The 26,346-nt window shown below is 37.3% G+C and overlaps 1 protein-coding gene across 13 annotated transcripts in view; it reads left to right on the top strand.

Moving 5' to 3' along the window:
* The window catches only part of LOC132907478 (potassium voltage-gated channel protein eag), a 147,994-nt gene that overhangs the window by 82,581 nt on the left and 39,067 nt on the right, over window positions 1–26,346 (top strand). For 12 of the 13 annotated variants that reach the window (XM_060960608.1, XM_060960610.1, XM_060960612.1 and 9 more), the window contains 2 exons: window positions 17,751–17,851; window positions 22,094–22,226. In XM_060960608.1, coding sequence (XP_060816591.1) covers window positions 17,751–17,851; window positions 22,094–22,226 — 234 coding nt within the window. Of the gene's footprint in view, window positions 1–17,154; window positions 17,174–17,750; window positions 17,852–22,093; window positions 22,227–26,346 lie in introns of those variants that run through there. The other variant, XM_060960617.1, reaches the window with a different exon arrangement.

The following is a 26,346-nucleotide window of genomic DNA, read 5'->3' as shown; positions in this document are numbered from 1 at the left end:
CTGCTCAACCCTATTGATCATTCTTTTCCATCCGTCCCTTTCATATCTCTCTCTCTCTCTCTCTCTCTCTCTTTCTCTCTCTCTTTTTTATTTCTCTATTTCTCTCGAGTAGATCCTCGCATCGATTTCCATCGGTTTGATTAACACTTTACTGATCGCTAGCGATTCAACAGCATACGCACGTCCGACCGGTAACTCAGGCGCAGATTCTCCCTAGCGCTCGCTCTGTTTCGGTTTAGACACTCCAATACCATTCTTTTCGTTCATTGCGAACGGTAAACTGTGGGAGTTTACAAAGCAACACAACTGAGCAAGGTGTCTTAATACTAAACATTAGTTACAAATTACTACTCATATAATGTGAAAGATTGTTTATCGCCATGGCAACCGATTAACTGCTGGTAGGCTATAGGTCGGTAAGCGTCGGCAAAATATGTCGATTAATCGTCTATCGGTCGGTAAAGTGTTGATATAAAACGAGATATATTGAGTTGACAACTGATTGCGGATTTTGTCAATACCACCTAATGACAAGATCCGCAATCACTTAGTTGCCAACCCAATAATAAACGAAGGATAATTTAATCGATGTATTTAATTAAGGTCTCAAAAGCACGTTTAATACGTTCGAGATTATTGACGTATGTATGTGTGTACGTATGTGCCATCGTTTAAGTAACGTTGCTGACGCAGTTATCGATACACTGCGATAGAAAATGATGAAATCGAAGCTAATACTACGCTGAGGCACTAATGCTTAAAATAAAGACATCTTTGACTAAAAGAAAAAAAAGAGAGAGAGAGAAAAGAATGCAAGTTTGGAGGTTTGCATAGTTTGATTTAACACTTAGCCAACCGCACGCGTAATTTCCTACGCGTGTATGCGAAGAAAAATTGATCATTTCTATGCATCTAATTTTAGATAAATTTTAGATAAATAATTGAAATAAATAATTCTTAAGAAGTTGTAGAATTAGAAAAGAAAAATACGTTTGTCTATGTTCTCCCAAAAAAATCACAAGAAACGTTTATAATTATGTGTTGTAATATACGTAAATACTTTTATGAATACAGTTAATTTAACTAATTAACTGTTGCGACCTCTTTGAAAAGCTTGTGCAGCTGAAATGCGTCGTAGAGAACAAAGGAAATGACAGCTACTTTGTTCACATTATATACAATTTTTTCACAGGAATTATTTATATTTTTTTATTTTTGTTTGTTTTATTTCTTCGCCTCGAAATATTCGAAGCATCCTGAAATTTACCAATATATTTTAGACGTCACTAACATTGCAATTTAAATAGCAAATTCGTGACGAAAAATATTTCCATTTCTTCGTAACGAATGTACTCGTCAAGAACACGGTTAACATTTGACTGGTTAAAACGAATAAATCAAAAATAGGCGAATATTCTATAAACATCTGTGGTCGTTGCAGCAAATAAAAAGACTGGAGAAATTAACGATACCGGACTGTTCGCCGCTCATTTTTCGCGTTAAAAACGAGAAGCAGGTGCGAATTGCAGAGGCTTCGAGGTTGATCAGCGAGCGTAAACCGAGCTTTAGCCATCAGAAGCCCCGACTATGATTCTCGAAAGTAGTTTAACCGGCGCATAAATCAGCCTGTTGGAGGGACGTGTGGGGTGGTGGTGGGTGCACGTCCGTAAGCCGATGTCCAATCTTATCGGGCTTATTGCTCGTTTGCCCCGCAGCCAGGAAGGAAATATTTGCCTGTCGACGATAAAACACCGTCAGCGTTTATACGAGCTTGCAAGGAATTAATAGCCAACCTGCGGGACACTATGTAGAAAATTAGAATAAACGCTAAGTTGATCGTGAAAGTACGTACTTGAGCATTCGTAGTGTGGCGACACTCGGCAACAATGTATATCGCCGAAGCGAAGTGCCTAATGAGTCATCGATATCCCAACGGTCCTTCCGCCGAATGTTCGAGAAGGCGTGCGTGGCAACGGTCGCTAACGCCTAACAAACGAGTGGATAGTGGGGATATTGAGGGGCGACAAAAAGAAAAGAATCGAATCCGATCGACAGTTAGGTTCGAACCACGAAGCAATAAAATCCAGTTGTAACCAGGGAACGAGATTGATTAGTGAAACCAAGAGCGATACGCGACGCGATCAAATGAAGACACTTGTTAATAAATATATTGTTGACCCAAACACCGAGTGATTATTTAACGCATTAAACCAAGTATCACCTTAGTAGAAATCAGAAGTCAACGTACTGTTGCTCGTGACGTTACGTATTCCAACATTCGTAGGTGTTTGAACATTCGTAGAAAGTATATATTCGAATATCTATATAAGTTAGAATAGACCTTGAAAATTCCGCGAAAATTAGGAGATTAGAAATTACCGCGAAAATTAGAAAATTAGAAATTCCGCGAGGGAGCTCGCGGAAATATTCGAGCGCTTTTATGGAAATTGAAATAAACGTGCGACACGACACAGCGATTAGAACACGAACGTGGGCTCGCTCGTGGAAATATTCGAGCGTGTTTATAGAAATTTAAATAAACATGCGACACAACGTAGAATAAACGTACAATTACTCATGGAAGTATTGGGACACTCGTAGATGATTTTTACGAATATAGAAGGTATGTTAGACGAAACGTTTTGCAATTTGATTAGCGCTGCTATCATAAGTCGAGACTCGATTATCGTAATTATATTGGTAAAGTATGAAGCAAATGTGAAAATGTGTGAAGCAAACCGCACGATATCTAGTGCCATTGTATATGTATAGAATTTCGCAGAGAGTAAGCTGGAAGCCATTCTAAGTTAAAGGCAAGGATTATAATAAATAATAATAATATATTTCACAGAGGTCGTAGCAATATTTGAACAATTATATCAATTATATTGGTCTTGGTATTCACCAGAGCCATGTTCAATAATTATTATGTGCACAAGATGGCTGTTCATATTGTATGGTTGGTTCTTATTAAATACATGTTTGCAGTAGATATTTGGTAACTTTTATGTACATTTTTAGATTGCGTTGAAATTTAACCAATATAATTATAACAGACCTGTGTCGTTCCAAATAATGATGAAATTTCAAAATGTTTTATATAACGCGTACAATATGTACATAATATTAAATACATTTTGATATATCAATGAATAATGTGTTTTATATTATACATACGATATGTACAATTTTAGATTGACTTAAATTTTATCAATACAATCAGGACAGCTTTACATGACACGTACAGTATGTATGTATTCAATACATTTTAGTAGGTCAATATATAGTGTGTTTTGTATTATACATGAGATATGTACAGTGTCAGATTGACTTGAAGTTTTATCAATACAATCAGGACAATTTTACGTAGCACGTACAATATGTACATGATATTTAACACATTTTAATATGTCAATATATAATCCTTTATATGTTATACATACGATATGTACAGTTTCAGATTGACTTAAATTTTATCAATGTAATCAGGACAATTTTACGTAACACATACAATATGTACATAACATTCTACATTTTAATATGTCAATATATAATGTGTTTTATATTATACGTACCATATGTACAGTTTCAGATTGACTTGGAATTTTATGAATATAATCATGACAGTTTTACATAACAGTTTTAAGATTTCAATATATGATTCACTTTATTTAATATATACACAGTGAACATAAAAATGTTCTATCATAAAATATTGAAGTACATATCGTGTAGCAGAGTTACTATTCTTCTTACACGATTTACGAATAATATTAACGTACAAACATTTGCGCGATATTCCTTACAACGCAACATGTTCATAGTAATTGTCTAATTGGTAAGCGTTCGTGTATTTTTGCTGTACTATCGTTCGTATAGTGGTAGGTTTCTAACAGATGAACCAATGTTGTGGAATCAGAATATTTCTCCTTTCGAAATAGCATTTTGCCGAAACGTTAGATAAATCCGGTCTAAATCGTTCTAGTTGACAATAATAGAACGTGTTCGAAACAGCACACATATCGGTTGATCGAGAAATATCGCGTTGCTCGCAACCAGGATTTTCACGAAGATGTTATCGAACCGGTGGTCGAGGAAAACTCGGGCAAGCTCCAAGGAAAATTACGCGGTCACAGCGTTTCTTTCGCTTGGAATAGAACAACGTCGATCGTACGCGATAAAACGAATTTCACATCGAGTTTCTTTCCGCCTTTATTCCCCTTTTTCCCCAACCTTCGCCGACTAATATCTCCCATAATTCTAACTTTATTTCCATTTCTAAATTTTCCTATCTCTCTCTCGATACAAGCAAGCCCTTTTTTCTATTTGATATATACAAGCCGCCGCCCATACAAACGAAATAACAACAAAACATACAATAAAATTTCTTCGTTCAAGATTTCATTTTCCAGAAAATCGAGTTCCAAAATTTTAATGGAACATGGCTATATATATATAAATAAAAATAATATAAATTTTCGAACTCGATTTTCTAGAAAATGAAACCTTGAACGAAGAAATTTTATTGCATGTTTTGTTGTTATTTCGTTTGTATGGGCAGCGCCCTCTATCTGTATATATACATATAATAACGATTTACCATAAACTTGAGATATTAATAAAATTAATAAAGTCGAAAATGCTGTCTTTATATTCGTTGATTGGATGTTCGCTTATCGAAATTTTCTAATAAGCTTCCGGTAACAGAACTAAGGAGGAAGACTCGCTAGAGTGGATAAACGTTAGAAAATATACTATATCGAAAAGTTGACGGTATAAGATGGCTGTTTATCGGAGTGGGGGCAGGCGGAGGGTTTCAAATGTTCTCTTACATCGGGCCGTTAATCTCATCCATATTCAAGAGGCACTTCGCTTTGCTGAATCGGATTTGCCATAGCTTGCCTCGGTAAACGCATTAAAAACTCGCGAATCGGATCACCCGCTGAAACGTGAGACGCCGAACAGCTGAGAAACTTCGCTTGCAGCCGATCATTTTTACTCGAGTCGACAAGTTACGCTCCATCGATCCTACCCATTTCAATCAGGACGAGTTCTATTGGAAACATTTTCTCGAAAAACCTATCGTTTACGAGATATGACTCGTGTGAGTCGACTAAGACGAGACACCCTGTATATCATCAAGTTATCGATCAGATAAATAAATAGAAATTCTTCCATCGTTTATCTAGCTCCGTTCTTCCTCATTTTTATTATTCCACGATATACAACAATTTATAACACTGATATCTCAACTGGGACAAAGAAACGTTCGTAAATAATCGCTCGGTCGATCCATCGTCAAATTACAGAATCGCAACAATTTTCTTGCAACACTTCGTTTCCGCCCTGTTTCATTTTGCCCAATTATTCCTCGTCGTTGTGTCGATTTGGCACAGCAACCGCTTCTCGTCGTTCTTATCCACATCGTTACTTGACGATCCAGCTGGCAACGATCAACATCCATCCTCGAACAGCAGAAGAAACGACGAAGCTACGCTGTTCGACTCGATCCAACTCGCGAAACAATTTCTTCTTCGAAACAAATTCATCGGCGAAGCTATTAAAACGCTGTCTCGTTCATTTTCGTCGAATCGCCACTTATTCTGCGAAATTTTGAGAAGTATAGAAAACGCGTAAGATCCAACGATGAAAGTATGCAAGAAAATGAAGAGATTTTGAATGTACAACTTCCGGTCGAGCAACACGTAGAAGCGGGCTAAACGTAAATTCTCGTGGGAAAGTAAGAAAAAGATACGAAGTAAAATCTTTTTTCGAAATCGAAGGGAAATCGAGTTTAAAGATTGTACGTTGGAACATGGCCAACTTTTAGACTGGACAGGACTAAATTATCCATAGGAGATTGTGCAGAAAGTAAGCGAAGAACGTAGCTTTTCCCCGCTAAGTTTAAAACAGAGTTTAAACGCGTTTAGTTCGGAATGTGTCTAGCACGCGCGTACGATAAATTTGAAAATTTATTTTCCTCGGAAACGAAGCGTCCTATGAACTAATTTTATTCCACGTTATCCACTTATTTTCACACGTAGAACCGTCTTCTGTCGATCATCTGGTTCTCTCCAGTCCGCAATTAGCTGTGGTTTAACGAGTTATTTGGCCAAGTATAAATATGTGATAATTTTTGCAGTTAGCTGTTCGCAAAAGTTGGCTGTCTTTTCTTTCATTTATTAATTAAAAATAAAATAAATAACAAAATTAATAGCGTCCTTGGTAATCTGGGTCAATCATAGAGTTTTATAGGCGATACCTGTATCAAGCGTCCCGATACTTTGCAACTGGGCTGTACGTTCAACGAAAGTTTACATGGAACGTATAATAAAGTGCAGTGTTACGTAGAATGGAACTCCGCGTGTACGAAATCTATTAGGTTATCCGAAAAGTTTCTTTCGTTTCATAAGTGAAATAATGGATGCACAACATTTTTCATTTTATATTATTTTATGGATCTATGTATGATCCATTTTGTAGTAATAGAATAAAATGGATCAAACATAATTCAATAAAATAATATTGTAGGATCTTACTACAATTAGTTTATTTACAATAGATTAAACAGATGTTGGTTAAACAGGAAACGATGGTTATTTAACGTGAACTAAATACAATAATGTACTATAATTAAGACAAATAAATAGTTAATTTGCAACTCTCGTCATGACGTTCCAACGTTCTTTCTTTCACGGACCACACTCTCTCGACAACGCAGTTCGCACTCTCTGACTTCTCAAGTAACACTGATCGTTAATTCGTCTTTCTCCCTTAGCGTCCCTTTGTCTTTGGTCTTAGCCCCACCACGCACGTGATCCGCAACCGTTTGTGGCCAGAGTCACGTAGGCCGTTTCGGCGTTGTTTATAGTTCGCCCGACATCTTTTAGCCCTTTCGTCCACGATACTACAATATAAAACAAAAAATGTTGTGCATCTACTACTTCCTTATAAAACGAAAGGAACTTTTCGTACAACCTAATATTTACACGTGCGAAATTTTAGTAGCGTCTGATTAACTGAACTTTAGTCGACCTCCTATTATCGTCTACACTAACCTCCAGCCTACCTTGTACGAGTGTAAAATAAGGTGGAACACTAGAGACATGCGTTATATATGGCTAATCCAATACAAGTTTGCAACGTATTTAAGAGGAAATGTTTCGTGGAATCCTCTTGCGCGAACGTGAACTGCGATTAACCGAACGAAATAGATGGACAGGAAATTACGTAGAGCCTCGACTATCCGAGATGATGTATCATCTATTTATTTAGTGGAAAACTAAGAAACTAGTGAGATCTGTTAGTTGGTTCATAAAACGTATAATAAAATCGTAGGATTTTATTTTGAAATTTTATTTTCACAATGTAACATGATGCGTGTGTTTAGGTTTGATTCATCGTTTGATCTATCGGCAAATTGATCCAACTACTTTCGCAGTATTCGACTATTCCAGTGCTCTTACGTACTGTTCGCGTTAAAATGTTCAGAAAGACGAAGTTACGCTCAAGTTTAAGGCGTCTCGGACTACACGAAACTTGGGTTGAACTCACATAAACGAGACTCCGCTGTATACGAACCACTTGGTTGTATGTGGATCAACCGATCTATCCAGGGCATTCTCGTCGTATTTTTGGCTATTTTGCATTTTCGCTGATCGCATTCTACCAGTTTTCGTTCGCAAGAAAGAGGGGAAGAAACGTTGTAGTTAATAAATAAAATCTTTAATTTCATAAGTTGATAACTACTTTGCCCTCTATGGCACTTTTAGCCAACTAACCTTTCGACTCTTAGCCAGATTTACCGTATAATTTGTACTAAAGCAAAATAGAGAATGTCGAAAGAATTGCTCGCTTAGAAATTGGTCCAATGGCCTTTGAAGTCTCAGCGTATAGTTTGCACAAAATTCTACCGTATAATTTTCACAAAATTCTAGTTTCCACAAAACCAAACCGGAGAATCCTAGAAAATAGCTCGCTTTTAAATGATTCTTCGTGATTTTCTACGAGACAAACAAATTCCTTAGGGCGTTTCCTCAAACGCTACGTCATTTCGACGTAGATTTTCCAGTGTTCTGAGCGAGAAATATTTCCATTTCAAGTAACGTATTTCTGCCAACGTTGTTCATCTTTGCAGCTACACTTGTCAACGCGCACATAAGCCAACCGATTCAATTCACGGAACAGTTTCCTTCTTGCGTTGCGCGTATTATTCATCACGCAAACTCCTGAAACGCTGTCTCATTCGTTTGGTTCGTAGTCGGGCGAATGGTTTGCCAAGCCATTCGTGTTCCTGTTGCATAGGCCTGGACGGGAAGGCACACGCTGGTCGAGGATGCATTCAGAAGCTTTCAAGATGCTGGGCTACGATTCGAGAGGACACTCGATGGAAAGTGGCTGCTCGTCGCCGACTTCTCCACCGTCTTCTTTCACCCATCCTCCTCGTCAACAGTTCCAGCACACGAGATATTGTTCTCGTTGTCTTGTGATCGACTCGCGGCAAGATAGACGAGACGATTAAAACGTTATCGTAACGTTCGATGTGTCTCGCTGCTAGAAACGTGGAAATAAAAATGTATTTTTCTTTTTTTTTTTATTATTTAATTTGTACTTTACAATTTGTCCAGCTGGACATTTGGTGAAGAAATATATTTGCGTTTGAAATGATTAGACGATTTCTTCTGTTAGAAATTTCTTTGTTTTGTCCGTGGCGCGATTGAATTTTTGTGTTTCGATATTTTTTTCTTTCTTCTTTTTCTTTCTCTTCTCCTTTTTTCTTATCTTTTTCCTTCTTCTCTTCTTCTTCTAATTTTTCCTTTTTGCCTTCTTCTTTTGTTCTTACGTTTCTCCTTCTTTTTTTCTCCTTCTTCTTCTTTTCCTTTTATCCTTGTATAATGTATAATGTACAAAATAGTGGTATGAAGAAGAATAGTATAAAACAATATAGATAGTACAGAAACGAATAGCGTGAACAAAATTTTGAAAAAATTGCAATTGGTCGTAATCGCGAAGAAAACAAGAGAATATCGCTCTTTTCGATTTTTTTTTATCTGGTTCTTTTAACAAAAATTTAAACGACATATTTTGAAGATTTTTTGGCAGTTATACACATGCTGACAATTTCATCGAAATCGATGAACGTTACTACGAGTTACAAAACGAATTAAAAATGGCGAAGATCACAGTTTTAAAATTCGTTGTAGTACACGAGTCTGCGATTTTACCGCAAGTCACCGATCATAACCGAAGTTTGCCGAATGCACATTTAAATTGGTCGCATCGTTTCGTCTCTATTTAGAAGTGGTTTCTTTGTGAGGAGCAGCATCGCCTCTTGTTGCATCCCTGCTCTTTGTTCTGCGAACAATTTAAAAGCTGAAAATGCTCTTTCCACGCTGGATTGCGTGGCAGATACCGCGTGAAAATTGTGGCCAATTTTGCTACACGTGATACCGTCGCATACTTCTTCTCTTTCCAATAGATCATTAAATTCGGTGTCGATGTCGACATCTCGATTTCCTATACCGATTGAAGTGCTTGTGAATTATCATGCAATTTATCATCGGAAGGAGGGTCTACTTGGTTTCTTTCTCCCTCTCACTCTCATTTCTCTCGCTGATTCTTTTAAGAGAGAGAAAAAAGTTCTTTCCTTTTTTCTTTCGCTCTGACGATAACGAATGTTCAAATTTGAAATGCAAAAAAGGAAGCTGCTACTCAATGAATACTACTCGTCAGTAATGTTAACAATTGACAATAGTTGAATGTAACCAGAACAACATTTTTCGTCGTTGATAATAATTATCGGAAACGAAAAGAAAATTTCGATCGTGGACGATGGTTATTGGTAATCAAAATAAAATTTCTATCGTTGATTATGGTTATCGGTAATCTAAAAAAATTTTGATCGTTTGTAATGGTTATCGGTAAGGAAAACATTCTTTTTGTCTCTGATATAAGTTATCGGTAACCAAAACAAAATTCTGCTGATCGATAACGATCATTGGTAACCAGGAAAAATTCCGCTCATTTGTATCGGTTACCGGTAGCTAGAATGGAATTCCCATCATTAGTAATGGTTATCGTTGACCAAAACAATTTTTCGCCGTCGATAAAGATTACCGCTAAACAAAATAAAATTCTCATCGTCGATAATGTAAAAAGAAAAAAAAAAAAAAAAAAAAAGAAAAGAAAAGATTCCAATCATTTATATCGGTTAGTGACGAGCGAAATTAAACTTCTATCGACGATGGTTACTCGTAATCGTAGTAATTAAAAGCTAAATATCTCTTGATCGTTTGATTTTCTGAGAAATTTCCTTCAGATTTCTCGATAGCTAGCCTCCGTTCGAATAAGAATGAACTTTCTCACCATGACTTTGCGCGAAACGATGTTTAGCATAGCTGCTACTTCGAATCTGTGGCATTATTTTGCGTCTTAAGAAGGGTAGAAATTCTCCCTCCAGGTGCATGAATGAGTACTTCCAACCAGATGGTCGAGAGGATAATAGGTGGGTGGGTTAGCCGCGTAGAAAGTTGCATAGGGTCGGTGCACGTAGCCTTGACCCGTTTTCATCGAACGAGCCAGGTCAGGAGAGTGCGTCGGTACCAACGTTATAGAATCGAACTTCTGCTCGCGTTGCGTGCAGCACTGGTACACGGGCACCCGTGCACGCCTACGATTATCGTTATCGTCTTTTCGCCTGTAAACGCGCGAGAAAATGGCAAATGTCGAGGAAAATGAAGGAAAATTGCAAGACCACGTGGATTCGTTTCGTGTTTTGTCCAATGGCCGCGTGAAACTATGCGTAACGCGTGCAAACTTGTACACGCAAAAACGTAGGAAACGCTTCTTGCAAATAGACGTTTGTGAAGAGTACAATTTTTCTTTTTCCTTCGCTGCTTCGTGTTCGTTAAAATATCGAATTTATACGATCGGTTTAATAGAATCGTATAAGCTTTTATAATAAATTGCATCGTGACCCAGCATCAATTTAATAACATCGTATAACGTTTAATAATAAATTACGTCATAAACATCGTTGCATTTAATAACATCATAGAACGTTTAATAATAAATTACGTCGTCGAACATTGTTCATTTAATAAGATCATATAAGCTGTTCATTCACCAAATCTGTCGCTAGATGCGCAAAGCAGAATGTAGGGAAAATTAGCTGAATTATATACAGAGTGTCCCCTGGTTTTAATCGATCCATGCAGATATCTCGTGAATTATAGGTACTCTAAAACGTATGATGTTTCCAATAAAACTTGTTCCGTTTCAAGGAAGATCTGTTACGATGATCAGCAGATTTGTTTAGATGGAGGCACCTCCGAGGTCTTAGGATGACCTTCCTTTTCTTAAATGGAACTATACACCATGTTTCCATACACCGTTTTACGATACGCTGTGTTCCATTCTCTACAGAAAAGTATCCAACTGCAGAGTATCTGCAAAATGCTTAGTTTAAGAGATGTCTCAATGTTAAATTATTCTCCATACGATAAGTTTTACAAGATTAAAGTTAAAATCTTTTGAAACGATTATTTTTCGATCCAAATACACCTTTTTCTAGAGAATTAAAAAGTGCATCCAATGGTGTATAAAGAAATATATAGTTCCACTTGGAAAGACAAAGAACATCTCGAAATCTCCAAGGGACGTCCACCTACACGAGATTTGTCACCGTCACAGGATTACCAACAGCAAGAAGTTTTATAACCAGAAACGGAACAAGTTTTATTTGAAACAAAACATTTTTTTCTTTTTTTTCGAGTATTGTATAGTATATGGAAATAGAGTGAAAATACTATCGAATGATATCCACACCGTGGAATTCACTAGTTGTCTCAACAGAATCAGCAGTCGTTAGTCTAATATAGATATTTAAAAAAAAAATGTATAATTTAGGAGATATTTACATGGCTAGATTAGAATGGTACACCCTCTATAGGGTGAGCATCGATCAAGTGCATGGCAGTCAATTTTGAAGAATTTTATGAAAGTGGGGCGAACCAATCGTGAACGGTTCACTATTAATATGCAATCATGAATTATCCGCATCGTAAACATCATCAATTTAATGATATCGTATAACGTTTAACAGCAAATTACATGATAAACGTCATCGGTTTAACCAGTTAGGTGTTGCGGCCTCTTTGAAAACCTTGAAAATTGTGTACCTAAAATGTGTGGCAAAAAGTAAACGATGACGAGTATACTCGTCAGGCATGGAGTACATGTGGCTGTTGTAACAGAATTACGTTGCAATGAAACGATTGTTTTATTTTTTAATTTTATTACCGACAGAGCTCGAGATAATCGAAAATATTGCCATTTCTTCGTGACGAGTATACTCGTCAGAAACAGCTAATTGGTTATTAATTTTGCTGGCCAGTTAATGCAATGATCTAAAAGTTCGCAAAAACAGTGGAAGAGTTTGCAATCGAAGGATGTTCGGAGTCGAGAATTCCCTGGCGATTCTTAATGGCGGCCGGTGGAGAAATGGTGAAAAAACCATCGACTTTAATTAAGGCAGAGTCGATGAAAGAAGCGACCCGCTTAAATGGGAATTCACCACGGGCGAATCTCCGCTAGAACCACGTTGACCAGCGCGCCTCTATAGTACATGAGAGCGAACTCGAGAATTTCATAATTTCTTGCCCATTCACAGCTCGTTGATGGAATTAGCCGTTTCCGCAAAACGAAGATGAAATTATCAGGTAGTCGAGAGATTTTCCTTACCCTCATTTTCTATCGCGATTATTTATCACCGATAAATATTTCTCGCTTGATAAGAACGCTTACGTTTTACTCTCGCTCTATCGTCTCACTATTATTGTTCTAGAATGATTTCGTTCAAACTATAAGTAATTCTATATTTTTAAGTAAATTTTAATTGTCTTGAATCATAAATATATGCACATATATGTAAAATTCGTCTTAAATTAGAACCGAACGGGTTACTTTTCCTTTGGCAAAGAAAAATAGAGGAAACTCGGTCACGTTAACCAGTTAAGTGTTTCTGACAAGTATATTCGTCACGAAGAAATGGCAATACTTTGTGTTACGACGAATACATTCGTCATGTTTAAAAAAAAGATAAAATTTGACGAGTATACTCGTCGTTGCTTACCTTTTGCCACACAGTTCAGGTACACGCTTTTCAAAGAGGTCGCAACAGCTAACTGGTTAAAGTGGATATGGCAGTTGCAGCACAGATGCAACATTCCGACCAATCAACGCTTCGCAAAGAAAAAGTCTGTCTGCTTCATGTCTTCTGCCAAACTTTCGCTTTCCAGATTCCTTTAGACATTTTCGGTTTCTCGTTCTTTTGTCTGCCCACGTTCAAGGACCTTTTCTTCGGTCTCGCTCAGCCTGCAAACCATACGCGAATGAATCTTCTCTCAGTTTGCCTTCCGTTGCACATTCTTCTACCGCACTTTTATTCCTTTCAAACGTATTTCAGTGTCAGCGACTTTCCACCTATGAAATATCTCTATCTTTCCGTTACACGGTTTTCCTTGGATCGAATTTTCCCCTTAATTAACATCATTAGCAGCAGCGGCTTTATTTATTGTTTGTTTCCCAGCACCGTGACAGGTACAATGTGTTTTACTGATCGTGTTTTCACCGACACGAAATTTGCTCCACGCCAGACTTCAACGACAACAGCTTTTACCGATTGACAGTATTAGCAGAGGGACGTGAGAAAGGATTTTTATTTGCGTAGATTTATTACTGTAATTAACGAGGGATGAAAATTACTAGCTCAAACCTGACACACTGACCATCGCTGTGGTCTATCACAGATTTGATATCGTTTCGAGCGTTAAAATTACACGGAAACTTAACGTTGATTAATTGAAATCGAAGGGAAACTTATTTCACCGCTAGCTAACTTGTGCTCTGTATTGGCTTTGGGTTGGCTTTCCTGATCAGGCCGGCCATCAACTATCCGCAGCAATAAATCTACAGGAAGAAAAATTCCCTAGCATCTCGCTGTGCTAATACCAGCAGCCAGTTGACGCTATTGTTGGTCAAAGCTATTGTCGGTCAAAGCTATTGTCGGTGAAGCTCGCGCAGGTAATTTGAATGGAACCCGTGTTTTACACATGTCTTACGTGTTTTCCTTTCTATTATACAGGATCTTCGTAAACTTGAACAATGTAGTTTAAGTGTAAAAAGAAAGAGACATTATGAGGAAAGAAAGTCAGGAAAATAGCAACGAGTAACGAAACGCAAAGAAAATTAACCACAAGACGAGGATAAATATAGTAGATAGGTGTTATCAAAATATGTACAGGGTGTCTTGGTGTTAAACGACCAAACTTTACCAGTTTATTCTACGAATGGAAACAAGGAGGAAACGTTACATAAACGTAATTCTGCGAACGCTTTATGAGAAAATTGTAACAAAAAGACAGAACCTAAAGGCAGTAGACTAATATTATCGTGAGAGATGAATCGGTCAGGGAGTACGCATTGTTCGGTTGACGAGATCGCCAGGTCTTACGCTGTTGGACTTTTATCTACGGGCAAACGATAAACGTGATAATGTATCGCGCAGGAATTGATTGGAGATACGAACCGATACAAAGGATTCACGCGACGCATTCAGTGAGCCGAAGCAAAATAATCATCAAATTCGAAGAGTGAGAAACTCGATCTTCGAAACATACTATGTACTTGAAACGAAATAATACTTTTAAAATAGCAACACAAAAGCCTGATTCATTTGGCTTTTCATGTTTCTCGCGTAACTTTCCTATAAAGCGCTCGCAAACAATATTTTATGTTACGACAAGTATACTCGTCATGCGTAAAAAGTAGCCATAATTTGCCGTTTAAATTACAATTTAGCAATCGCAGTGACTCGCAGTAATAAAATTAAAAAATATAACAGTCTTCTCGTTACAACTTCTACGTTATAACAGCCACGCGTAAACCGTGTTCCACGAGTATACTCGCCGTCGCTGTTTTATCGACGATACTGTCGATATTTCAAGGTTCTCAACGAAAACACGGTATCGGCGATACGTACCGATCCTTTTAATTGAGAATCTTGAAATATTCACAATATACAGGCTGTCCAATTTAAATCGACGTCTATGAATACATCTGTAAAAGTAATCGTAATTGATACCGGGAAACGTTTCGAACAAAAGTTAGATGGCTTCTAAGGAGTCGTAATTTCATGCAAGTGCCTCTCTCTAGATAAAAACACTAGATAGAAACAACAATGTCGATCGTGTTGGAGCGATTCTCATTTTCAGCAAAACTCTACATCTTCTCTAGTGTTTAGCTTTCTTAGTCGTCGAATTCATTGAGTATTTTTTATCTCTAAATCAATTTGAAGGGCCTCTCAGCCTCACAGCCTTTTTCTAGGAACATGCGTAGCACAAGTGGTGCAGCTTATACTTACATTTACTTAAATATATTTCTATTATACATTCATGCACGCATTCCTTTTTCTATTCCGAGAGAACCTCAACAGATCCGACATTGATCCAGCCTAACCCATATTCTTTCCCCGTTTTCTACGCGATATCAAAGATAATTTATCGAATGTCCAGCTTTACAAATTAAATAAAAAAAAGAGAAAAAGACCGCCTCAAATGATCTCTCATCGATGAGTTAAAATTAATTATCTTAATTAATTATCAGGAAATCAAAATTATCTCCTTCGTCGATGACTTGAAATTAAATAGAACTCTGTACGAAAAGGCAGCCGTCTGCTCGAAAATGAATATACGTGAAAATATAATCGTAACACGAATTGTATCGAAGATTTTTGCGAGCATCTGGGGAACTAAGCTCGAGATGCGATTACTTGTAGAGGAAAAAATAGCCCGGAACATTGTTCGCTTGGCTAGTTGTTTTTTTCGAGTTGGTTGAAATGGACGAGGTACGCCTTTCTCGGTGTAACTATGAAAAGCAAGTGAGACACGAAAAATTCGATAAGCGTCTGTATGCAAACTTTAGTAACTGCCCGCGTAAAAAGGTTTTCTACGCGAGGAGCGTCCGACTACTCTGGCGAGTTAACGTAGTCGTAGAGCCGCGATATCAAAGGAATTTCAAATGAACTTGAAGCGGGAATTGGATCAAGGAGCGAGGGGACGCGTGAATGACGATTTCCACGATTTTTCTTCGGTAGACGCGGCTCGAATAAAGGTATAAAGCTCGTTAATGCGGTACGTGCGCCGCCAGCGAATAAGTGGATGAGGAGACCTGACCGAGCGGGCTGGCTGAAGAGGTTGGAATTTCCACGGAAAATGCACGCCAGCTATGCGGAAAATCGTCGTCGTTATTATTATTCCGGCTTTATTATGTGCCAAAAATGTCACCGGTTAAATAAATACGGATTAGGATATCACGGTGTTATTTTAATATCTAAGTAAATAACAAAGTGAAAAAGAAAAGAGAAAAAATGAATTTAATTTCATGTCACTCTCATAGAAAGAGGACTAAAAAGAAAACACCCCACTGACCTCACTAAAGATATAAAATAGATAAACTCGAAAATGGTACCACGCTGGGGGTAGCCATCCACATGTAAAATAGCAATAAAGCTAGAAAAATTGACCGAATGTCCAGTTGGACAAATTCTAAAGTACAAATTAAATAATAAAAAAGAAATTTGATATCGTCGGTGAAAATCTTCCTGCGACGACTACGTGCAAGGTTTTGTTTTTAAATATTTTTAAGGCACACGTGTATTAAAGTTGTGGAGGAGTAAATCAGTGGGATCAGTTTTACTATACAAAAGAGAAAACGTGTCTTGTTCAAACTTTGGACACGTTTTTAATGTTGGAAATATTATCTGACGATACTCTTTTCTTTCTTCTTCCTTTTTTTTTTTCTTTCAAAAATACATTGCTACCCATAAATATACAAAGATACGAGAATTGCCGATAATTGGCACGGATCGAATGCTTCCCATCGTTCTTATTTTCTACTCGTCTTATTTTTAAGTACTAAATAATGTAACAAAGTTATAGGTTCAAGCGTAAACAATAAACGTAATGAGTAGATGTTGGAATATTTATGACCAGCAGGTTACAGACTCGATAAAGTAACTTGTTTTCTACTACTTTTCTTTATCTACAGTGGCTGTAAAAAGTATCGACACGCCATCCTATTTATTGTAGGTTATACACCGATTAACGAGGTGCAGGTATATTAAACTTCGTTCAATAGTGATTTGATAGCATTAGTATTTATTAGTACTTTCGTATTTCTTTCTGTAATATCTTTTATATCGTATTCGAAAATTATCTAAAATTAATCTAAATGAATTTATTCGAGAATACTATTAGGTTGGCTACCAAGTGATTGCGGATTTTGTCATTAGGTGATATCGACAAAATCCGCGATCACTTAGTTACCAACCCAATATGAAAATGAAACGTAGAAACGTCGTGCATTGTCGTTGTTTCTCGTTGAGGTTATACGAACAAAAAACAAATTATCGATCGAAGAAACGATTGTAATTCGTTTTATGGAAAAGTCAGAGATTTATACCGACAAGGAAATAAATAAAGGAAGAAGAATTTAATTAAAAATTATTCTCCCGATCCATGTTGGATTTTATTTAGAAATTTCGATTAGAACTCAGGACGATTTTTCTTTTTTAAATAACTCCTCTTCTCAGATATAATTTTTTAATCAAATTCTTCTTCCAATTCTAATTGTAGGAAAGAATAGGAAAAACACGAACTAATCTTTTCGTGTGTTCTTTTTTCTGTTCACAGCTGACAGCAGTTTTCTCCTGGCGAACGCTCAGATCGTCGACTTCCCTATTGTCTATTGCAACGAAAGCTTTTGCAAAATCTCTGGCTATAATCGTGCCGAGGTAAATAGCCTGTTCTCCGCTTTCCTTAAGCCTCTTTCGTCCCACGGCGAACGTTTCGCGGCTGGACTTACCTTTTCAATTTAGCCCTTCCACTCTTTTTCAAACTTGTTCCATCGACCAACCTAACCCCAACCTAACCTCAAACCTACGATAATCGAATTTCCGCGGAGAAATAATCGTTCAGAATATTTTTTTTTAATTTTTTTTTAATGATATTTTTCTATTAGAATATTGATAATTATACTTTTATAATTATAATACAAACTTAATTTTTTTTTTATTTTATTTGGTAGAAGTTTACAATCAATTCTCACTGAGAATGCAAACGTAATGAGAAGAGGAAATACGAGAAGATACGTTTCAGAACATTTGTTTGAAGCTCGACTATCGCGAGTTACGAGAGCGAGGAAAAATCTTAATATACTGGGTGGCTCGCAATTTAGTATACAAACTTGGCCGGTGTGTCGTACGGGTAAAAATACGAGTAGAATTTCACATAGCAGTGCGTAAATGCTTGGTTGGAAAGTTCGAAGGGAAATATAAAGTGCAACAAATACGCTAGTCGATACACTTTTCCTCTTCAACGGAGGATAAAACAAGATACATAGTGTTTGTGGTACACGTTGATATCAGTTTATATATCGACACGTATATATAGTACAATAGTTTCGATGTATGTTTGCTGTTCTCGTGCGTGAGATTCGATCTCGAAACGATAAATTCTAATATTTCTTTGAACTTTTCAAAACTTTGCATCGATAGAGATGGAAGATGCTTTCACACACAAACATAAATGTCTATAACTTTACGTTCGTGTATTTTTGTTGCGAGACACCCTGTATAGTAAACAAAAAGCACTTCGATCTATGTAATTTTTTACTGAAAACTAATAAGTTAATTTGTTTTTTTAATTCGAAACGATACCTGAAGCGCGTTATGTTAATCGAAGGTTGCATTATCCGATGAAAATTCATCAAAGTCATCGGAGATAATAGAGAGCTGCAAAATTTGTACGAAACGATGGCGAGGATAAGTTCGTAGCGCGCTAAAAAAAGTGAGAAACGCCAAAAAGTCTCAGAAGTTAAACATTTTCTTATCCGCCTCACGAATTCACCGCCGTATCGAAATACCTCGGTGAAACTCCCATATACCAGTCATTTTCTCAGTGACTTTGCACGCTAGTTCGGCGCTTCTTAAACTTTCTTCGTCTGCCAACCCAATTTGTCTAGAAAAATTTCACGCAACCCCCGCTTTCACAACATAGAAACATACGGTACACGGAATCGATATGCAAAAGAAAACGATGATCGATAATAAATGAAATTATTATATTATTATTATTATTGTTATTGTTATTATTACTCGATTTTAAATAGCTTGTTATGTTTATAATTTAGATTCGCATATTCGCTAGATTCGCGTATTGACCAGATGAACGCGCTTGTTCATCTTCGCGCGAGGAATTACATTTTGGTCGAACGTTCGACGTAGCACAACATCTTCGACGTTTCTCGGAATTAGCGATATTTCGATTTTGATAATCGTCGATGACGAGCACGTCGTTTCGCCACAGATGTTTCGTATAAAATGTTACGTGCGTATTTAAGACCATTTTAAAAATCGTTTAAACTTCTACGCTAATTCCAAGCAGAAATCTACAATAGTTGAACGATTTTTTGAAAAGCTGCCGTCATCCACCTGTATCGATTAATAATTTCACGAATTCTTCTTCGTCGTTCATTGACAGATGATTGACATTCCTCGTTTCGCCGGTCTCTGACGGTTGCAATAAATTTTCTCCGTCCCATGAAGCTGAGTTTGCATTGGTCCAGTGGCGTTCCAGTCCAGTCCAGTGGTCCAGTGCAGCACTGGTTCGTAACTGGTATAATTTCTTCAAGCTACATTCGAGTAACGTTCCAGCGTTATCAACTCGATATCCACTGCTGGCTGAATGTATCATTCCAGTAAATAATTCAATGCAACGACTGGAAGGAGGATCCTCTTTCCAATTCAAATTTTCCTGTACTGTCGAAAACAGTGTCACTGGAATCGTGTAACTCGACGTCCAATGCTGTCTGAAGAATAATACGATTTATCCAGTGTCATTAACCAGCTAACTGCGTTCGACGTATATATACGTCAATGTAAAACGTTGGTTCGACGTATATATACGTCAATGTAAAACTTTGCTTCGACATATATACACGTCAATGTAAAACTTTGCTTCGACGTATATATACGTCACTATAAAACTTTGCTTCGGTACGGCTGACGTATATACTCGTCGTGTAAAGTAGAAAATTAGCATTTACTACAAAAGCTCAAAATTTTAGTACAAGGTAATATAAATTACATTTAGTTTTCTTTGTACTTCCAGTAAAACTATGATGTATTTTACAAGAAAAAAGTTTATTTGATTATTCTCTGGTATATCGATTATGCTTTTTATAAATTCAGTTGATTATCTTCCCCAACGCATTGGCTGATTCCCCGAATTGTTTCCTGCACTTTATTATTTTTCGACAGTTTCTACATTTTTAATAACAACACCTTTCTCTCCAACGAATTGTTAACTTTTTCATCGAATAAAACTGTGATATTCCCTCGTTTAGCTTTATTTTTCTCGTGAAATTTATAATAGGGACACTTAGGAATGTTTGCCCAATATTCGACGTATATACTCGTCGTTGCTCGATTTCAATCCCATAAAGGATTTTTAAAGCTAATTCCCGCGGTTAACCGCTTAAAGTCTACTAAATTTCACGCGTGTTTGACAAACACTGCGATAACGTAGACACGGAACAGTTTCTAGTCGGACAACTGGAACGTAGTCGCTCGATCCAGCGACAGGGCCAATGCAAACGCAGCTTAACTCTGCTAATTCTGATGCCGTACGAGCGATTCGTAGCTTCAGGAAGCGCTGCGCTAGCTCAACTTTTAAACTAATTTCATTCGCGAAAATCACGCCCGATAATCGGATTATCCTGGCCGTTTAGCGTGGACGTAACCGGTTTAACGCGATTGTAGTTCATCGCACCTGGCCCGGGCCGGTTTCCATCTAATTTCCCGATAACTCACGCCATGAAAAAACATTCACTGTATACCTAATCTCACGACGATTCTCTCATTTCGCTTAATTACCAGTTCTCCTCCTTAGTTTGTCCTCTTGTGAATTAAATTCACCAGGTTAGGTTGGATTTATCGTAGCTAGAAACGTCCCGAAGCACAATGAATCGAATTTAGGGTTTAGCCACCGTACGATTTCCATTATACGCGTGAAGGCGTAATGGAAATGTTTATGGCATTCGTTCTTGGAAAGATGCGATGGTTGTAGAGTAATTGAGAGACGAAATTGAATTTCTTTTGCTTTTTTCTGTTCTCTCGGTCGAAATATGGTAGGAAATGCCATTATGACCCGATGGTAGGAGAATTGGTAGATGTAAGGTCAGACGTTGGGATATTCAGTCGTTGCGTATAAAGTTGCTCTCTGATCTTTTAGACACACTTTTTCTTAATAAAAATAATGTTTTTTAATAAGTTTCGTTCACTTTTCGTTCGAATATTTTTAAATAAAGATACGATACATTATTCGCTTATAATGCAATCCGAGACGTTGAAAGTTCAAAGTTTTCTAATAAATTTCTCCGTATTCGAGGTAACTTTTTTAAACGGAAAGCGATAAAAAGATAATTCGAGTTGGAGTAGTCGGGGAATTTGTAGTTTGAAATATTTGGTGAATTCTTACTCCCAAACTTTACTAATCCCTAATTCAACATTTTCGCCAATTTTCTGCTTAAAATTCGTGTCAATCTTCAATATGAAATTTTCGCTAATTGTGTCACATTTTTGCCAATTTCTATTTCAAGGTAATAGTGATAATTGATAATTATCACTCGCAGAATCTCGTGATTTCCGACTCGCGAATTTTCACCAATTTCTAATTCGCCATTTTCGCAACGAATTTTCACTTCGCAACTTTCGTCAATTTCTAGCATGAAGCTATCGCGAATTCCTCGCCTCAAATTTGTCTCAATTTCTCATTTAAACTTCTCGCCAATTTTGACTCCCGATATTTTGCCACCTCATACCTGAACATTTTTGCCAACTTTTATACATTCGTCCTTTCTTTATTTTGGCCAAATTCCAACATCCAAACATGAAAATTGGTGTACGCTAAAACTTTCGTCGTCTTCAACGACGAATAGGTTAGATAGCGATGTAAATGGATTAATGTGCCGTCAGGTTATGCAAAAGTCCTGCCGCTGCGGATTCATGTACGGGGAGTTGACGGACAAAGATACGATCGCCAGGATCGAGGAATGCCTCGAGGGCCAGATTCACGATCAATTCGAGATCCTGCTGTACAAGAAGAACAGTAAGTACCCCTACGATATTTACTTCGCATGGGAGAAGCTTAAGTGTGGTGTTCGTGGCTTCTTTCATCGCCGGAATCGACGACTTCCATTTTAAAGGCAAACAAAAATCAGATCCACGTTTCGGACAGGGTAAAGATCCTGGTCGGTTAAGATCGTTGAAAATTGTTCGTTCGTAAGATTAATAAAAAATGAAGAAACAGTTGTATTTTCTTCAATTGCTAACCAATCTCTCTTTGATGGAATTTTTACTAGAAATTTCCAAATTGTTAATCAGTTAGTCGTTGCGATTTTTTTGAGAAGCCCGTAGCTAAAATGTGTGGCAAGAAACAAACGACGACGAATATACTCGTCAATCATAGAGTATGTGTGGCTGTTTTAATACAGGATTAAGCTGTAGTAAAATGACTGTTTTATTTTTGAATTCTGTTACCGACAGAGCTCGCGAAAACAGAAAATATTGCCATTTCTTCACGACGAGTATAATCGTCAATCACAGAGTATGTGTGGTTGTTTTAATACAGAATTAAACTGTCGTGAAATGACGGTTTTATCTTTTAATTTTATTACCGACAGAGCTCGCTAAAACAGAAAATATTGCCATTTCTTCGCGACGAGTATACTCGTCGAATACAGCTGACTGGTCAAGGAGAGACTCGTTTCGGCAAAGATGTTCTTACGAATCTCCTAACTTCTAAAATGAGCAGATTCGTTCGTTTCGATCGAGTTTCTCTTGCAAGTTTCCCAATTGTTTAAGAAATCTCTTCTTACGATATATAAGAAGATACGCGTATAAAAGGGAAGATATAAGAAGATTCCTTTTTTCTTGAAACGTATCAAAGTAAAAAACTGGCAAAAAGATCGAGACAAAGAATTCATAAAGTACATGAAGTAAAAATAACCGAAGTTCTCAAGCCACAAATTTGCAACAATTGTAATATAAAATTAAGCTTAAGGAAGATAAAAACCAATTAGCGTCCCTCGTAAGATTTTTCGAATATTTTTGCGAAACTTTCTACTAACGCGCTATGCTTGACAGCCAACTATACGTATAACTAACTATATTTATTTAGAAAACTGAGTATACGAAGAGTGTAATAACGATAGGTGCATGTATTGATACGTGCGCTACGAAGAACGTGGAGGTGATTTGAGGCGGAACGCCTTTAGGGCCTATAGATGGCCGGAAGTCGTTGATTGCCGGTGAAATGATTCTGACAGAACGCCTCGAGGCACGAAAACGACGTATCATTGTGCATGCTCGACGCTGGTCGACCACCGAATACCGAACTCTGTCTGCATTCATCTGTATAATCGTGGACTGTCGGCTTCGAGAGTTTCCCGTGTGTTTTCACGTGTTGTTGGTTGTCGTCACTGTCGCCTGGTTCACGCAGACTCGCCTCGTGTATCAGTACGAGTACTTATATATTACTACTACAACACGAGTATATCAGAAATCGAAAGAGAGAGAGAGAAACTCTCCCTTTTGTCTTCATTGACCATTCTACTGTTCATTTCTGAATAGTCATTTCTTTTTCTATTTTCGTCAGGTTGGTGCGTATGAAACCGTCGTCCTCTCTAATGATTTCCTTTCTTCCTTCGATCTTTCTTTTATCTCACTAATTACTAGCTAACGTTTATTAGCTACGCTAATCATCGGTATTAATCTCACATTTAGATACTTAAACGCTCAATTTATTAAATACGAAGAGTATCCAGAAAGTAAATTCCGATCAACTGTTTAAAGAACGTGCGAAGAACCAAGATTTGTTTCGATTCCATTCCATTTATTTGATGTTATTTGAGTACCTAGGTATCTTTTGATACAACCGTCGTTTCTATCTCAACGTTTATCATAACGTAGCAGGGCTTCCCCTTTTGTCTTCGACGTACTCCTCCGCCGTGTGTTCGCATAACCGTCGTCCTACCGGGGGTCCTTTAAATCATCGTTTCCTGCGAGGTGTTATCCATTCAAGAACTTTCTCGATCTTACAAAGAAAGAAATGGCAATTTGGAACGACGCGTCGGTCGCTCGTAACGGAATCGCAGACACGTTTCTTCAGATTCGCCGTAATGGAAGACGAGCGATCAAAACGTTTACGATCGAGTATCTGGTTTCTCAGCCAGTATAATCTTATTACCGTAAAGTGATGCGATTCGACCGTAAATTCCTTTTGTGGACGAACGTTTTCAGTGTTCAACGAGCGTAAAAGTGCGACAAACGGCACCTCGTCGTCGCTCAGACTTTCAGTTCTTATCACCGTCTTAAACTAAATGGAACTGCAACGATTGAAGAGCCTGCCGCGATGAGGAGGCTGCTCCACTCTCGGCTAATTTGAGCAAATCGATCAAATTAGCGTCTTTGAATAAGTTTGTGTAAATTAGAGCTGGTTTGGGCAAATCTGAATAAGTTCGCGTGAAATTGAGCAAGTTTGAACATAATTGAGTGAATTTGTGCGAATTTGAGCAAGTTTGGAGAAAAATTGAGCAAGTTTGAACAAAACTGAGCGAACTCGGGTAAAATTGTGTAAATTTGAGCAAATCTGAACAAATTCGCGTGAATTTGAGCAAGTCTGAACAAAAATTGAGTAAGTTCGCGCAAGTTTGAGAGACTTTGAACAAATTTGAGTGAACTTGAGTAAAATGGTGTAAATTTGAACAAATCTGAACAAGTTCACGTGAATTTGAGCAACTTTGAACAAAAATTGAGCAAGTTTGAGCAAGTTTGAACAAGCTTGAACAAAATTGAGTGTACTTGAGTAAAATTGTGTAAATTTGAACAAATCTGAACAAATTCACGTGAATTTGAGCAACTTTGAACAAAAATTGAGTAAGTTCGAGCAAGTTTGAGCAAGCTTGAACAAAATTGAGTGTACTTGAGTAAAATTGTGTAAATTTGAACAAATCTGAACAAGTTCACGTGAATTTGAGCAAGTCTGAACAAAAATTGAGTAAGTTCGAGCAAGTTTGAGCGACTTTGAACAAATTTGAGCAAACTTGTGTAAATTTGAGCGAGTTTGAGCAAACGTGGATAAATTTGGCTGAATTTGAGCATGTTTGAAGAAAATTGAGCGAGTTTAGGTAAATTTGAGCAAGTGTGTCATATCGAGCTTTCTTCGAATCGTGTCTCATTACTCAAAACTTACTGCTTTTTTATTCTTATCATATCCAAGCGAAAGATGAAATCTTTTTTAATTAAAACAGAATGTGTGCTTCTAAAAAAAGACGCACAAACAGCGGAGCTGCCTCCTTCTTACTGCAAACTCGTCGATTAGTTATAAAAAAAGAAAAGAAATTTGTAATCCGTAATTTATAATTTTTGCCAACATGCAAACGAAGATGGCTGACCCTGTGCAAGCACATCGCATCGCTTCGTATGGCTTCTATACGTAAACGCCTGTTACTTTCTGGACAACCCTCGTATTATCGACGTATGTCTGTATTAATATTTATCTACCTATAACGATATTCAACATACTCGTATCAAGTTTCTCTACTCATTATTATATTTAATGCTTCCGTATCAAATTTCTACGTTAAATATCACGTGCAACGTTTCTTTTCTCTTATCTGTGACGGGCTGGAAATGGAATATACGTGGAAAAAGGCAAGAAGAAATATAGACAGGCAGAGGAAAATTAGATTGGCTTAATAAGGTACACAGTACAGTAGATTAAGAGTAACGGAGATTATACGGACATGTGTACGTGTCTGGTCGAAATAATTTGCAGGATATTCTCGAGTTTGCTATTCCCAAGGATTACGTAAAGAACTCGTAGAATTTGAAAATTCTTCCAACGCTACATTCTTGCACGAATCTCTCGTTTCGAAATGGTACGAGATTCGTTGCAAGATTTTTGGACATCGTCCAGAGTTCTCTTGCGCGATGATTTTCGAACCAATAGTACTGCTACGATAAATTGGCAATTATTAATAAATTGCTCGTTGTCACTTTTAACTTTTACCGCGTTGTCAATCTATAACACTACGCTCACCAGACTCCGTCAAATGACCGGTTTCAATATTTTATTTAAAATTCTACGTTCGTCGTTATATTTTTCTTCGAATTGTTAGTTTGTTCATCTAACTTTATGCAAATTCCTGTATCAACAAAAATCGAGT

This window comes from Bombus pascuorum, chromosome 5 (assembly GCF_905332965.1).
Source record: "Bombus pascuorum chromosome 5, iyBomPasc1.1, whole genome shotgun sequence".
Lineage (NCBI taxonomy): Eukaryota > Metazoa > Arthropoda > Insecta > Hymenoptera > Apidae > Bombus > Bombus pascuorum.
The sequence above is the reverse complement of the archived record's forward strand: the minus strand, read 5'-3'. Positions and strand labels throughout refer to the sequence as shown.